This window comes from Filicampus tigris, chromosome 10 (assembly GCF_054856515.1).
Source record: "Filicampus tigris isolate MCC_2025a chromosome 10, RoL_Ftig_1.0, whole genome shotgun sequence".
Lineage (NCBI taxonomy): Eukaryota > Metazoa > Chordata > Actinopteri > Syngnathiformes > Syngnathidae > Filicampus > Filicampus tigris.
In genome coordinates, this window is record NC_141226.1 from 10471882 (window position 1) to 10485013 (window position 13132).

At 42.4% G+C, this 13132-nt stretch overlaps 1 protein-coding gene across 1 annotated transcript in view; it reads left to right on the forward strand.

Annotated features, from left to right (window-relative positions):
• Nucleotides 1-2229: 2229 nt before the first annotated feature.
• The window catches only part of LOC147140791 (ephrin type-A receptor 3-like), a 113741-nt gene continuing 102838 nt past the window's right edge, over nucleotides 2230-13132 (forward strand). Inside the window, exon 1 of the mRNA XM_086042670.1 lies at nucleotides 2230-2408. Coding sequence (XP_085898796.1) covers nucleotides 2291-2408 — 118 coding nt within the window. The 5' untranslated portion in view covers nucleotides 2230-2290. The remainder of the gene's footprint in view (nucleotides 2409-13132) is intronic.

The following is a 13132-nucleotide window of genomic DNA, read 5'->3' on the forward strand; positions in this document are numbered from 1 at the left end:
ATTAGGCGGAAAAGGCCATTATTTGGCAACTCCGGCCACCAATAGTCACCGCATTTGTTAAGGAAATATTATGCGTGCTTGGAGGGGAAAAAATGCATGGCAACACACACAGAACAGCGCCATGAGCAGCCTCACTCTCCATCTTGGCAAACGACAAGGTATCATTTTAAAAAACATTAAATAATTTTATATTAATGTGATAATAACATATTTTTGTGGAAGTTTGGTTTCAAATCGCAAATACAGACTAAAATAGCGAACATCTGAAACGGCACATTGATTTAGGTCAAGGTGAACTTTATTATCCCCAAGGGGCATTTCCTTTTACAGTCAGCAGTCAACATAAAAAAAACACACCAACAAACCACACACACACACACACACACTAACACAATATACAATATACAAACACAATATTTTAAAGTACCCTACTAGCCTATCGAGGTATGTGCAGGTGATTAAAAAAAAAAAAAAAAATCTAAAGCAATGGCAACATGAGTCGAAACAGTTAATTTTCCAACCCCTAAAACATTAGCGGCTCTGTTCATCTCCCAGTTGCAGGGGGGAAGATGGATAGCTCTACCTACCTCAGCCTGGTTCCGATAGCAGATTATGTTTGATAGGACCACAGTGTTTTAGTTTTAATTCTTTACAAAGGACAATCCAAGGAACACAGGTGGGCATTCCGTCTGACCGCGGAAGTAGATTTTCGCCCGTTTATGTAATCGTCTATAACTGACATTGATGATTATTGTTTGATTGATGCAGGTAAATTTGCTTCATGATTTGTGTATCTTACATCAGGGATGTTTTTGGTCATCTCATCTCCTAATAGCGTGTCCGACGAGTGCTATTTTTAGGCGTGTGGCGTCACATCGTGACCCGGAAGAGGGTCAACATACTGTAGAAGCGCGCTCACAAACGACTCATGGCAGTACTGCTTATATTCTGCCCATTTATCTCAGAAAGAAACATGCCAAGAAAACACTGCTGCTATGGAACTTGGAGAAATGACTACAGACACTACGACCGTCCACATATGAAGGATGTATTCTTTATTCGTTTCCCAAAACCAAAAACTGAGAGGGCTAAATGTGAACGAGGACTCAATTTGTGTGGACGTCCAAAAGACCAATTCAATGCCACTATGTGAAGCCTTTCACCTTCATATGTAGTAAACATTTCGGTGGGGGCTATATGGTCCTACAGATGACAATCCTGATCCGTTGCCGGCCATTGCCTGCATCGAAGAGGTAAGACATTTCCATCATTTCTTTCTTTTTTGCTTGGCGTTTGGCCCTACTCCTACCGCCTGACGACAATAATTCTCAATAAGGGTCAGTGGGATTTTTCAGGAGGTTTGTAAAGCCATTCGGTTTATGGTCTGGACTGCTTTCCACTACTGTGTCCGGCCACGTTCTTCGATTTGAGTGCCTGTGTGGATGAGGTGCTTGAGCGAATTCCCCTAAATTCCCAAACAGTCCTAGCTCTCCGCAACAGTGCACAATCTGTTCGACTGTGATGTTCTTGTTGTTGTTGTTTTTGTTTTTTGGGGAGGTAGACGGAAGCGATAACAGAAGTGCGGTTAAAATAATAGACGGACTGACCGGTAGGCGATTACTATTTGGTTCTGCTTGACAAATAGACCGATGGCGGCAGGGTACCCAGGCTGCAGACGGAAGTTTTAGTAAAATGCCCACCTCTGTCAAGATATATAATTTTTCTTTTTTTGTTTTTTAAATTGCAGGATGATAGCTGCATCTGGATACTCGTGTGTGCTGAATGTTTTTTCAATCAAAAACACATTCCTAAAGCTTTGGTTGGTGTTTTATGGGGTGCTGCAACAGATTATCGCTTTCAGATACAAGACTTTGAGCAAGGTCACTGAATGAATTTAACTCACAAGTCAAGACACCACTGTAAAAGTCGTGAGAAAAAAAAATCAAGTAAAGTACAGTTACCTGAAAATTTTAATTACTGTAAGAAGCCTAACCGAAGGAAGTATCTGTACTTCGTTACTTCCCACCATGGCAAATAAACTTCACTTTGGAGCATTGCGCGCGGGCGTCCACAGGCTCCCAAACAGCCAGGGGGGGCCAGTCGGATGATTGACAGCATTTGGCTGGCTAGCGACCCTCCTTCCCATCGTCCCCACCTCCTCCTCCTACTCCTCGCTCTGCCTTTCTTTCCTCTCCACTCTGTTCTCTCTCTCTCTCTTCATATCCCGGCTGCGCGCACACTCTCCACGCCGCCAACAGGGATGCATCGAGGGCGAAGCGCAGCCTGAAAAATGGCCCCGACTCCGCGCGTCTTGTGGATTTATCCTTTTCTTTTCCTGCTCACCTCCGCGGTGGTTTTTCACGTGTTGTCGCCGTGTGGAGCCTTAAGGAATTATCCGGATAATGAAGGTAGGTACTGGGTAGGTGGGTGTGTGCGGGCTACTTGGTTGTGCGCTGACAGGGAAGAGGGGGTCACAGGGTAGGTAGTGGAGGAGAGCCCACTTGCCGGGCGAGGAGCGGTGGCGCTTCCCGATTAAGTGCTCCGCGCGGTTATGAATCATGCATAAAGAGCCACAAAAAGAGCATGGAGATGCAGGGGAGGAAGTGTGCGTCACGTTTCCCCCCCTTTTCTCGGGATTTTGACATTAAATTTGCATGACATGTGACGATAGAAGGCTGACGCGAGCGAGAAACACCAAAGCGGGCGAACTTGTAACAATTAAGACCCCAAACAACACTAATGTCACCCAGAAACGTTCATTAAAAGACGCTGAAGGATGATGATGTCTTTTCTTCTGTGGACTCAAGCCATCTAACTCAGTCTGCAAATGAGAGGCAGCAATTGCATTACATTTGTCACAGCCTCTCTCTGTTATTAAATTAACATTGATGTTCGGCCAATACATTTAGTCGCTAACTACTCCTGACTGCTTCTCGGGCTGAAACATGCAAGATGGCTTGTTTTACTGGCAAGTTGCAGGAGGGAAAAACAAGTAATCGCTCTGTATGGAGGCAGGCGGGGAGATTCAGGATGAGCACTTTATTAAGCAACTTATTGGCCAGGAGAAGAAATGATGTTGTCAGCCAGTGTCAGTGCTGCATGTGTGATTTGGCTAACTCCAGAAGTTTACAAAGTAGAGGAGGAGAAAAGAAAGATGAGCATTTCATAACAATCCCGAGGAGCAGTATAGGTTATCTTTTAATGCTCTTCTGGTGATGCCATGATATATTTGTTTGATTTTTTTTTAATCTTATTATAATGGTATTCTTTAGACCGCAATTAGACAAATTAACTAGACTAAATCAACAGTGCCTCTGCTGTTAGTGCACTCCATTTTGTGTCAATTGCACACAATTAACAATTATTAACAATAAAATAATAAACTGGATATTACACCAATTATTTGAGATCATTCCAATGATCACCAGGTACTAAAGTTTAACAAAAGATTTACTTACTATTTCAAGGAGTGGCCTATAAACTGTTTGAAAATATGCTTGATGCTCACATCTCACATAATGAATCACTTCAAGAATAACAAAACAAGCAGGCCACACCTCAGCCAGCATGGATGAGACCACCAATTTGAGTGTGTAAGTGCCATGTATAGGTACAATGCTGAATGTATGTCACTGCCCGGAGGAGTTCTCCCTGGCTCGGGAGGATAAACGGCGAGTGAGGATGAGGAGAGGCAGTCAGGGAGGAGTGTTTAAACAAGTGGAGACAATGCCGAATGCATGTGATGAAATATTCATTGAGGTGAATGCAGAATGAAGGATGATGAATTGAAACTCCTGTTGATTTAGATAAATGAGCTGCAGTGTTTGCGGCGTATACGGCCAGCTCCCACTTTAATTGATATGAACACTGACGGACCTTTTCAAGATTTCATTCTCTCACCATGTGGCTCATTCTCGTGTGGTCTTGGTATCCCGCTGTTTCACACAGACTGGCCCAATTTGCACCTCAAGCACCACATCTGTATGGTAAACAACTTATCTTCCCGGCCACATCATTAGGTACACCTGCCTGATCTAAAGGGCACTAATAATGCTCCATTTTGATGCAGTTCACTCAAAGTGATTATTCATTTACTTACTGTAAATGAATACAGTGTAATTCAAAACTGAACGTGAATGTCATTGTGATGCAGATTTGTTTTGATACAGCTGTGGTTCTGCATTATTAGATTGTGTAGCTACGGTTGTGGCTCACCTATATAAGGTTATGCATGCATGTGCTTTAGCAACTTAGCTTTTATCTTGGAGCCTTCTGCTGTTCATAGAGGTTGTTTGACTTCCGAGTGTCTGCGTGTGTTGTTTGACACTTCACATTGTCTACTCACAGGGCTGGTGTTGTTCTAAAAACTTACAGTCCCTCTTTCAGGACCAATTAAAGAGCAACGAGGCCCTTGGACAGAGCTGATATTGTAAGCTAAAACCATGTTTCAGTGGCAACAAGCTCTGTTTACTACGTGATCTTATACAGAAATTGTCGGCATTTACAAGAAAAACTGTTGTGAGGGCGGACAAGCGGAACAAAGTGCTACAGGGGGAATTGATCAGATTGCTTGAAATTGGTGGCAACTGCAGACATGGGAACATGATCTATAGTGGAAATGACTTTTTTCACAAGTGGCTTTTTAAAGTCTTTGTCAGAAGCACTAAAGAGAGGAAGGGGATTAGGAGTTAGGAGGATATTTTTGTGTACCAGCAGAGGGAGCCCCGCACACTCATTCAGTATTGTGTGAACCCTGAGGGCAAACTGATGTAACATTAGATTGAGTGCCCCCAGGTCTGCACTCTGTGTATGGCTCCATCTTTTACCATCTTTGCAGTTTCAAGCCTTTTTTTCCCCATTTCACCTTCTTTCGCGTACCGTCTATTTTTGTGTTTCTCAATACACTGCCCACTCAATCCTAGAAAACACCTGACTGGGGCTGCCTTTCATGTCTTGCTAATTAGACTATATCATTTAAATAATCAGTGAGTCTGTGAGCGCAGAGTGTAAGAAGTGAGTGTTTCAATTATGAATTGTTGTGAAAGGTTGCGCCTGTGGTTTAAATTGGAGCTTTGGTCACCACTCGCTACGGCGTTATGGCCTAAACTTCTTTGATTGGAAGTCTTTCTGTACGTGTTCTATAGTCCATTAGCAAAGCCACATTGACAAAGCCACAAAAAACGAAAATAACATTTCTAATAATATTCAGTATGTATTATTAGGGGCGGGGCTCAATTAAATTACAGGCTTTGTAATTAATTAATCTCGGTTAACTGCTTTTTAATCATGCAATATTATTTATCCATTATTTAAAAAGCAAAGCTTTTTTCTTTTAATTGATTTTTGTGACTGAATAAAATAATGTACACAGACGTGAACTCTCGTCGTAACTCTCTAAGTGCATTTTATTGCCTTTCAATGCAAAACAGCAGAAAACAAAATATAAAATGTCAGCATTGAACAGACTAAAAGTTAAAGTACCATTTTAGTTTTTTCAGGACACTATTGCCTTTGAATAGTTCCTGCATGGTGGAAAAGTTGAATCACATTTGTAGCACATATCTAAGCCTTTATCTTCTACAACTAGTGGTACAGTCCAGGGCAATCCACTTTGGGAGTGAATTTGTGAGTTTGTCTTGATGTACAAGTTTTGGTATAGAAATTAGTCGATTTCTTGAGGTTGGTTTGCTTGAAACTTGGAATAGCCCAAATGTACATGCTAATTTGCTGTTCATAGTTGATTAAGCCTATTCTCTGCTGTAGCACTGTTTCATCCAGACTTTTGTTAAAGTGGAAGTCAACAATTTTTTTTTGTCAAGAATATGTTCTATGCAAGCCCACTAGTTGAAACAGGGCATTTTGTAAATATTGCGATTGTGGAATAAATGTTAATCCACTCGTTTTTAGCCATCTCTGACAGTGGCCATTTTGTCTTCTGTCGACTGAAAATGACATCACAACTGCTCACAACGACCAATCACGTCTGGCCTGTTTTCTAAATCTGAGCCGTGATTGGTCGTTGTGAGCAGTTGTGATGTCATTTCAGTCGACAGAAGACAAAATGGCCGCCCCCAGAGATGACTAAAAAAAAATGCATTTTGCTGCTTAATTTATATTCCACAAACACAAAATCAATCAGAATGCTGTGTTTCAACTAGTGGGCCTGCTGGGAACATATTCCTAGGAAAATAGTTTAAAAGTGAACTGTACCACATTCTGCCTTATTCTGGTATTTCACTAATCTATATTTCATGTTATTCTAGCGGTTGGCAAGGGTTCTCAGTCTTCTCCTGTTCTTTTTGTTTAATTTGTCCCATGGTTAGCTACAGTATTCCTCAATCTCCTTTAGTGATAGCGATGCTTATCGGGAGTGGGCCGATAGCTTATTCGCTGCCATAGAGGCAAGGATTACCTATAGACAAGCTCCAGAAAATGTTTCGCCAGTTAGCTAGCCAGCTGCAGCCTATAGCTGGTGCAGCGCAAGTTAGCTCAGTGCCTAGCATTCCCCGGTAGTTCCCAAGCAGCTGTGAAAGCAGGGAGGATGGGTGACTGGTTCAATGGAGACACACATAGAGCAGGCAGCTCCTCCAGCTCCGTGGTCGGAAGTGCTTGAAGCCATTTTCACACTGAGGCAGGCACGATGATAATATCAACAAGCGTTATTGCGATTGGTCAGTAGAGTCCAAATCTATACTGTAGACCAGATTCATACCACATTATACCGCATATACAGCGCACCACTAGTCAGCACAATTGACATGAGTTTTTTCATTCCATTGGTCTTAAGTGGAGGTACTGAAGGGAGGTGGTGGTGGTGGGGCTGTGGCTCTATTGCTCTGTAAGGTTAACATGAGCAGTTATTGCACAGACAAGCATATGTAAAACATGCCCTCGACTGACACACAAGCATGCATGCACGCACACACACATACACACACCCCATCCTAATGATTCACACAAGATCCTGACTGTGGTATAATGTTGGGTCAAAGGTCTCCTCTGCTTTAATTGCTTTAATCTATAAGGGTTGCTTGCAGTTATCGGCAGAGGCATACCTCACTGTGAATGTGCCTTTGTGCGCCCGTGATGGCGGCGGTCCCGTGTAACAACCATGACCTTGAACAGAAGAGGCTATAGATCGCTATTGTCATCAGAGAGCAGTAAAAAAACAGAGGAACCAAAAAGCGCAATCATCCACCTGATTTTTTTTCCTCTTCTCTAATCTCCTTCTCTCATATGTGCCCTACTTTGCTTTATCTCTCTCTTGGATTGTTTTCCCTTCTGTTCTTAGTTCAGCTCTTTCTCGTTCAACCATTCCCCCCTCCGCCCTCCCTCAGTAACACTAATAACACAGGAGCTCCCTGCACTTGGAACAAGGTGGGGTTGCATCTGTGTAATACATAGGCACACTGAGGTTGGTGCCCATGCATTGTGCATGCACGCCCACAGACACTCATTCCATCCTAATGTATGGCTAGGGGGCAGTTTGGTGGTCTTGGTCCAGAGAATAACGTCACGTATTCCTGCGGCTAGCTGATAGATGAGGCTATAAATACAGCACAGTGACAGGGAATGATTCAGGTGTGAAGGCTAGGAGCATATACTGCGTTTGTGTACTTGTGTGTGTCTGTGGGTCTACATGTGTGTTATCAATGAAAAGCAAGAAAACAAAAAGCAAAAGCAAATCCACAGGAGTGAGACGAAACAAAAGACAAAAAGGCATGTGTTGTGGCAACGCACAGTGATTGTAAGGCCAATAAGGCTTTGCCTTGTATTAATAAATAAACCAAACAAATCAGCCTCTATCATTTGAAACATTTATAGTCTTCTGAAGAGAGCGACTTGATGGCTGCATCGTCACATTCTAGCCGAAAGTGAAAATAAAAGCTTCGTATGGACCGCAGTTTTCGGCGGCCGGAGGGGTTGCGCGCCATGCGCACACGTCCATGCTTCTTTCGCACGGCTAACGAGGACTCAAAACTTAGCACTGACATTCTAAAATCTTCCGTCCATGTATTTTGAACGTCTGACAGGCCACACGCTAATGATTCCATCCAGTCTCGTCAACGAAAACTCATCTACGTCACGTCATATTTTAGGCACCAAAGAGCCACGTTTAGCTCGTCATCGTATCGTTATCGTCATGAAAAAAAGGGGCGTTAACGAAATAACTTCGTCATCGTTGCTGAATACAACACTGCTCAATAGGAATGTAAAGCAAGCGGCTGGGTCGATTATCTTAGCACAGTGAGCGACGTCCGACTATTGTCTCTGCATCTCGTTGTATCATCATTGCTTAACACATTATATGCACAATTCTTTTTATTCTTTGCTCCAACTATGAAATATTCATTCACCGTCCAATAAAAAGGCTGACACATGAAGCAAGTGTACAGCCAAAACAGTATATGGGCCAAATAGACCTTTCACCCATGCTACATCACCGACTCACCATATATGCTATATACGTACATGCTGGCCAAGTCAATGCTGCAAAAGAGCAATAAAAGTGTTAGTCATTCACTGGAGCCCTGGAGGGTGTTATAATGCTTCAGGCAACAGATGTTTGAACACAAACAGGCAATATAACAATACTCCTATGCATATATTCTTTATCCTCAGCGGAAAATAACTGATATTGCTACTTAATTGTGAAACTCTTCCTAAAGTTGTGAAGTCCCTGTATGGCTGTATTTTATATACTACACCCCGGTGGCCAAAGCCAGCACCCCAGAAGGAGTACAAAAAGCTGGAACAGATTAAAGACATTTCCGTTCATCTCAATGGGGCAAATGATTTGAGATACATGTTTAACATCCTGCAGGGCTAAGGAGGCCTCACCCCTTTCTTCATTGCAAATTCCACCATCATGTGCACGATTGATTTCTAAAATCTTGCATGCTACTGCAGAGTGTTGAAGCCACACTACAGCATCTGAACCATGAGAAGCATGTTTTATTCAGCGTTCGTCTTTTTTCTGTTCAATGAAAGAACTTTTTTTTCCAGAAAGTTTTCCATAAAACTGAGTGGACATTCGCCACCCCTTTGAAGCCCGAGTCATGCAGGTTTCTTATTTGATTGGTTGATCAATTTTTATGTAAATATCTGATCTTAACTTACAGTTCTGTTATGCTTCTAAGAAAAACACATTTACAAGACAATTACAGAGGCATTGAATCCACAATGCTGAATTAACTCTAAGATTAGCCATTTCAAGACTGGCTTGTAAAATGAAGAATAGAATCATTAGCCGCTCTGGCATTGTTATGGGGAACCTCCTTCATCCTCAATCCATATTTTTTTTTCAACCTGGATACTGCTCCACTCATGTTGAATCACCACTAGCATCAATGCTAAAGCAGAGATCATTACAGATATAGATTATATACTTACTGCAGATGTTATTGGACCCCCACCTGAAGAACACCTTCCTGTAACTCCCCACATTTTCCCTTTCCCTCAAAATTCGTCATCACTAACGTAAATATATACAGTACACTCCCCAACTCTGATTTCCCTGACCCCAAATGTGGCTTGATTGAATTAGGTTGTTTCCGCATTTTCTGTTGGCACTGCAGGCTTGACTTGTGCTGTGCTAGTGAAAGAGGATATCAAGCAGCTTGAGAAACATACTTCAGGATTTGGGTCCACCTTATAGTAGATATGGAATGTTTGCTAGTTCCTAACAGCAAATAAAAAAAACAACAACTGAGAAATGAAGTACAGTATATCAGCCAGTCAACATAATGTAGGCCAGTGGTTCAATCCACAGGTACACAGACTTGACATGGACTGTGTGTTGTCATAGAAAGCTCTTTGTTCAACCTAAAATAATTTTGATCTGACAGTAACGTCAAATCATATCATGAAAATTTATCTTGAATGGCTAATTTCTCTTCCACTTGATGCTATAAAACCTGGACGAGTCACGTTTTAGATTTTCCCGTGTCCATGACATTCTGAGTTATTGCTTTGAAATTCTGCAATTTTGCTGGCAAATGAAAGGGTTTTCCCTGAAAGGTTGTTCGAATAAAATCGACTAAACATTATTGTATGTCCCGTTTTTAGTCACTCAGACAAAAATTCCCAACTATCACGCATGATCATCAATTTTCTACAAAATCTCACGATTATTCATCTTAAATCAGATGAACAAGCCGCAACTAAAGCTTTTGGACAAAAGTCCTTTGGATGTTTGGCCGTGACAGACATTGACGTGTGTGTGTGTGTGTGTGTATGCGCATCACTAGTAACAACCTGTCTGCCATGTGATTTCCTATCCGTGTCAACTGCTAAGGCCCACTGCTCTAATTTCCCCTCCTGTGGCCAACCACCGTGTGACAGAAGTGTGAGTCCACAGGCTATCAGGACTCTGCTCTCATCAGGAGGAACGGCTTGCACTGTAAAAGGTCAAGAAGAACTACAGAAACAGCACAACGCACCTCAGCATGGCGAGGTTCGAGCTGGAAACACATTGCATAGTCAACAAAGCTGTCCCATTCAGCGGCGTTAGTGAACAGTCATTCGTTTAATGACTTCATTTCATTCACGTAATGAACGCTTGGGAGTGTCAAATGGCGTGTCGTGTTAATAGTTTGTACTGTTGTTTGGGAATCCTCAAGGTCCCCTCTTCTTGTGTGTGTGGATTGTGTATAAGTGAAGGCATGCACGTGTGTGTGTGCGTCGCTCTTTGCTTGTCCTTGATGAGATGTCGGCATCGCTTATTAAAAAGAACCAAGTGTCTGGGTCCGACTGGGTGTCACAGTTCAACACAGCAAGCATTCGAGCAGCAGGCAAAACCACGCACGCACGCACTATAGTGTCTTTAAGTGACAAACTAGGGCAGCGCTGTTGACAGTCTGTCAGAATGGCGTTTCTTTTTGTGTGTGTGTTACGTTAGTGCTGTCAGTGTACAGTATGCTGTATGAAATAGCAGCCAATGCCTCTTATGGAGGCAAAAATAATGACCAAATGTCAATGCCGAGAGCAGAGCTGGGCATACCGCTTATGTGACGAACTGGTTCGCCTATCCGTCTAAGACTGATGCCCATTTTGTAGGCGATAAACGATGAACGGGAAACTTAAAAAAAAATAGTTGGACTATGCATAGTGTGAAGCCCATTTTTTTTCCGTCTATGTAAACGTCTATTTTCACGGTGAGAGTGAATTGTAAAATGCCCAGCTCTGGCTGAGAGGCATAAGTAATGATCACAGCCCATTGGGGGCATACATGGCTTCTCGGGGTTGCAGTGTTATGCTGTGATGAGTCAGCGGTCCCGCCCTCTAATATAGTCTTTCTTGGACATTATCAGAAATAGCTTCTCTGATATTTAAGTGTAATTTCAAAGGGAAGAGTACTTTATGGTTATTTGTAGAGTCGAATGACACTGGAGCTTTTGTTGCGGCTGCCAAGCGTTCGTCAAGGCTGCTGATGGCAATGGCATCAATAAGCCACGCAGCTTCTTTGAACTAGGGCAGGTTTGTAAATGCCACTTTTTCCCCCACGTAAAATGCTTTATTACTGTATATAATTGAGGTTAAGTTGAATTTGTACAATTCAAAGTCATGAAACGTTTGATCCCAAGTCTTTTAGTTGACATAAAAAAAATCTGCTTACCAGTTGTGTAGGATGTACAATAGAATAGGGGGAAAAAAAAGTCGACAAAGTCAAATAGGATGACCACAAAATTACCCGAAGCCAAATTTTTGCTCTGAAGCTTTGTACGCCATCCACACTGACATTTCCAGTCTTCATCTATTCTATTCATCCATCCATTCTACATTCTACATCCACATTCGAAGACATTACAGTACAGTAACATGCTGTAAAAACCCATCGAAAACTTGGAAAAAAAAACTGCAACTACAACAGGGACACAAACGATGAATAGCAATAGCAGGGTAACACTGCACTCAAAAAGCCGTTTGAAAATTAGCAACAACTGTCAGTCGAATTGTGTGCCCGCCCAGCTTTTCAAAGCTCAACCTTAACTTTGCTGCGGTCCTTGCTAGCTCACATGAGGAAGATCAGTTATGAAACAATCATGGAAAGTCATAAGCAAAGGACACGCACAGGCATACACACATACACTGTCTCCATTGAAGTGACATGACCAGGGAATGAGCACGGCGAGAGATAACTAGAAGAAAAACGAGTGCAGAGCCTCGAGTGGGTTGTGGATGAGTGGAGAGAGGACTGATGAAAAGACAGCAGTGAGTGGAGCACTCCTGCTGCGGGGCTGCTTTACTCGGAAAGTTCATAGCTCAACTGCTTGCACTCCTCAGTCCTGCTCTCTGTCAGCCCGTGTGTTGCCCTGACAACAACTTCCCCTCCTTGCATGGGCTCAACTGTCAGACTTGAGGAAGCACGGTAAAGTCTGTGACCGAGTGGACTACAAGAACTCATCTTACATCTCTACTGTACGGACTGGGAAATTCATTGAAATTTAATCGTGATTGTGCTTCTCACAATCATAAAACGATTACAATCGAGGAAAAACAATGAATGTGCTCAACAACTTTGTATGCAAATTCCTGTATTGTGAATGCACCCTGAATGCGCTGTGTTGCTAGCAGCAAGCGTATCACGTGTTATTCTGCCTTCCCTGAGCGTGCTTAAAGATGTTTAATGACCGCAGTTTGAGTTCATTGAAAAACTAAACGCAAAAATTTTTAAATGAATGAATAAATGTGCTTTTTAATCATGATATCAAGTGGAACAGAAATGATCGTGATTGTATATTTTTTTCCATAATCGTCCAGCCCTAGTATGCGGTAAAAGCACAGTAGTGCAATAAAAAATAACTTAAAAATAACCCCTATGAAAGATTTATAAATGTGTTATTTGTTTGTTACTTATTAAATGAGAATAGCGTTTACCTTCTGATATCGGTCCGCTTGCTTTCGGCTCAGTCCACTTATTAGCGCGAGCTTATGCACGGGCGCTATTGACTGCATGCGGGAGAGGAGAGTGCCGACACAAAAGTGAGAGCCAGAAAAGAGCCAGAAAAGAGCCAGAGCTCGAATGTCCCCCCCTGTAGACTGCGGTGTCCAGTTTGGGAATATTCTAGCTGTCCTGTTAAAATCACAGAAGGGGAAAGTTACGTGGTTTAGTCCGAATGTTGTGTGCCGA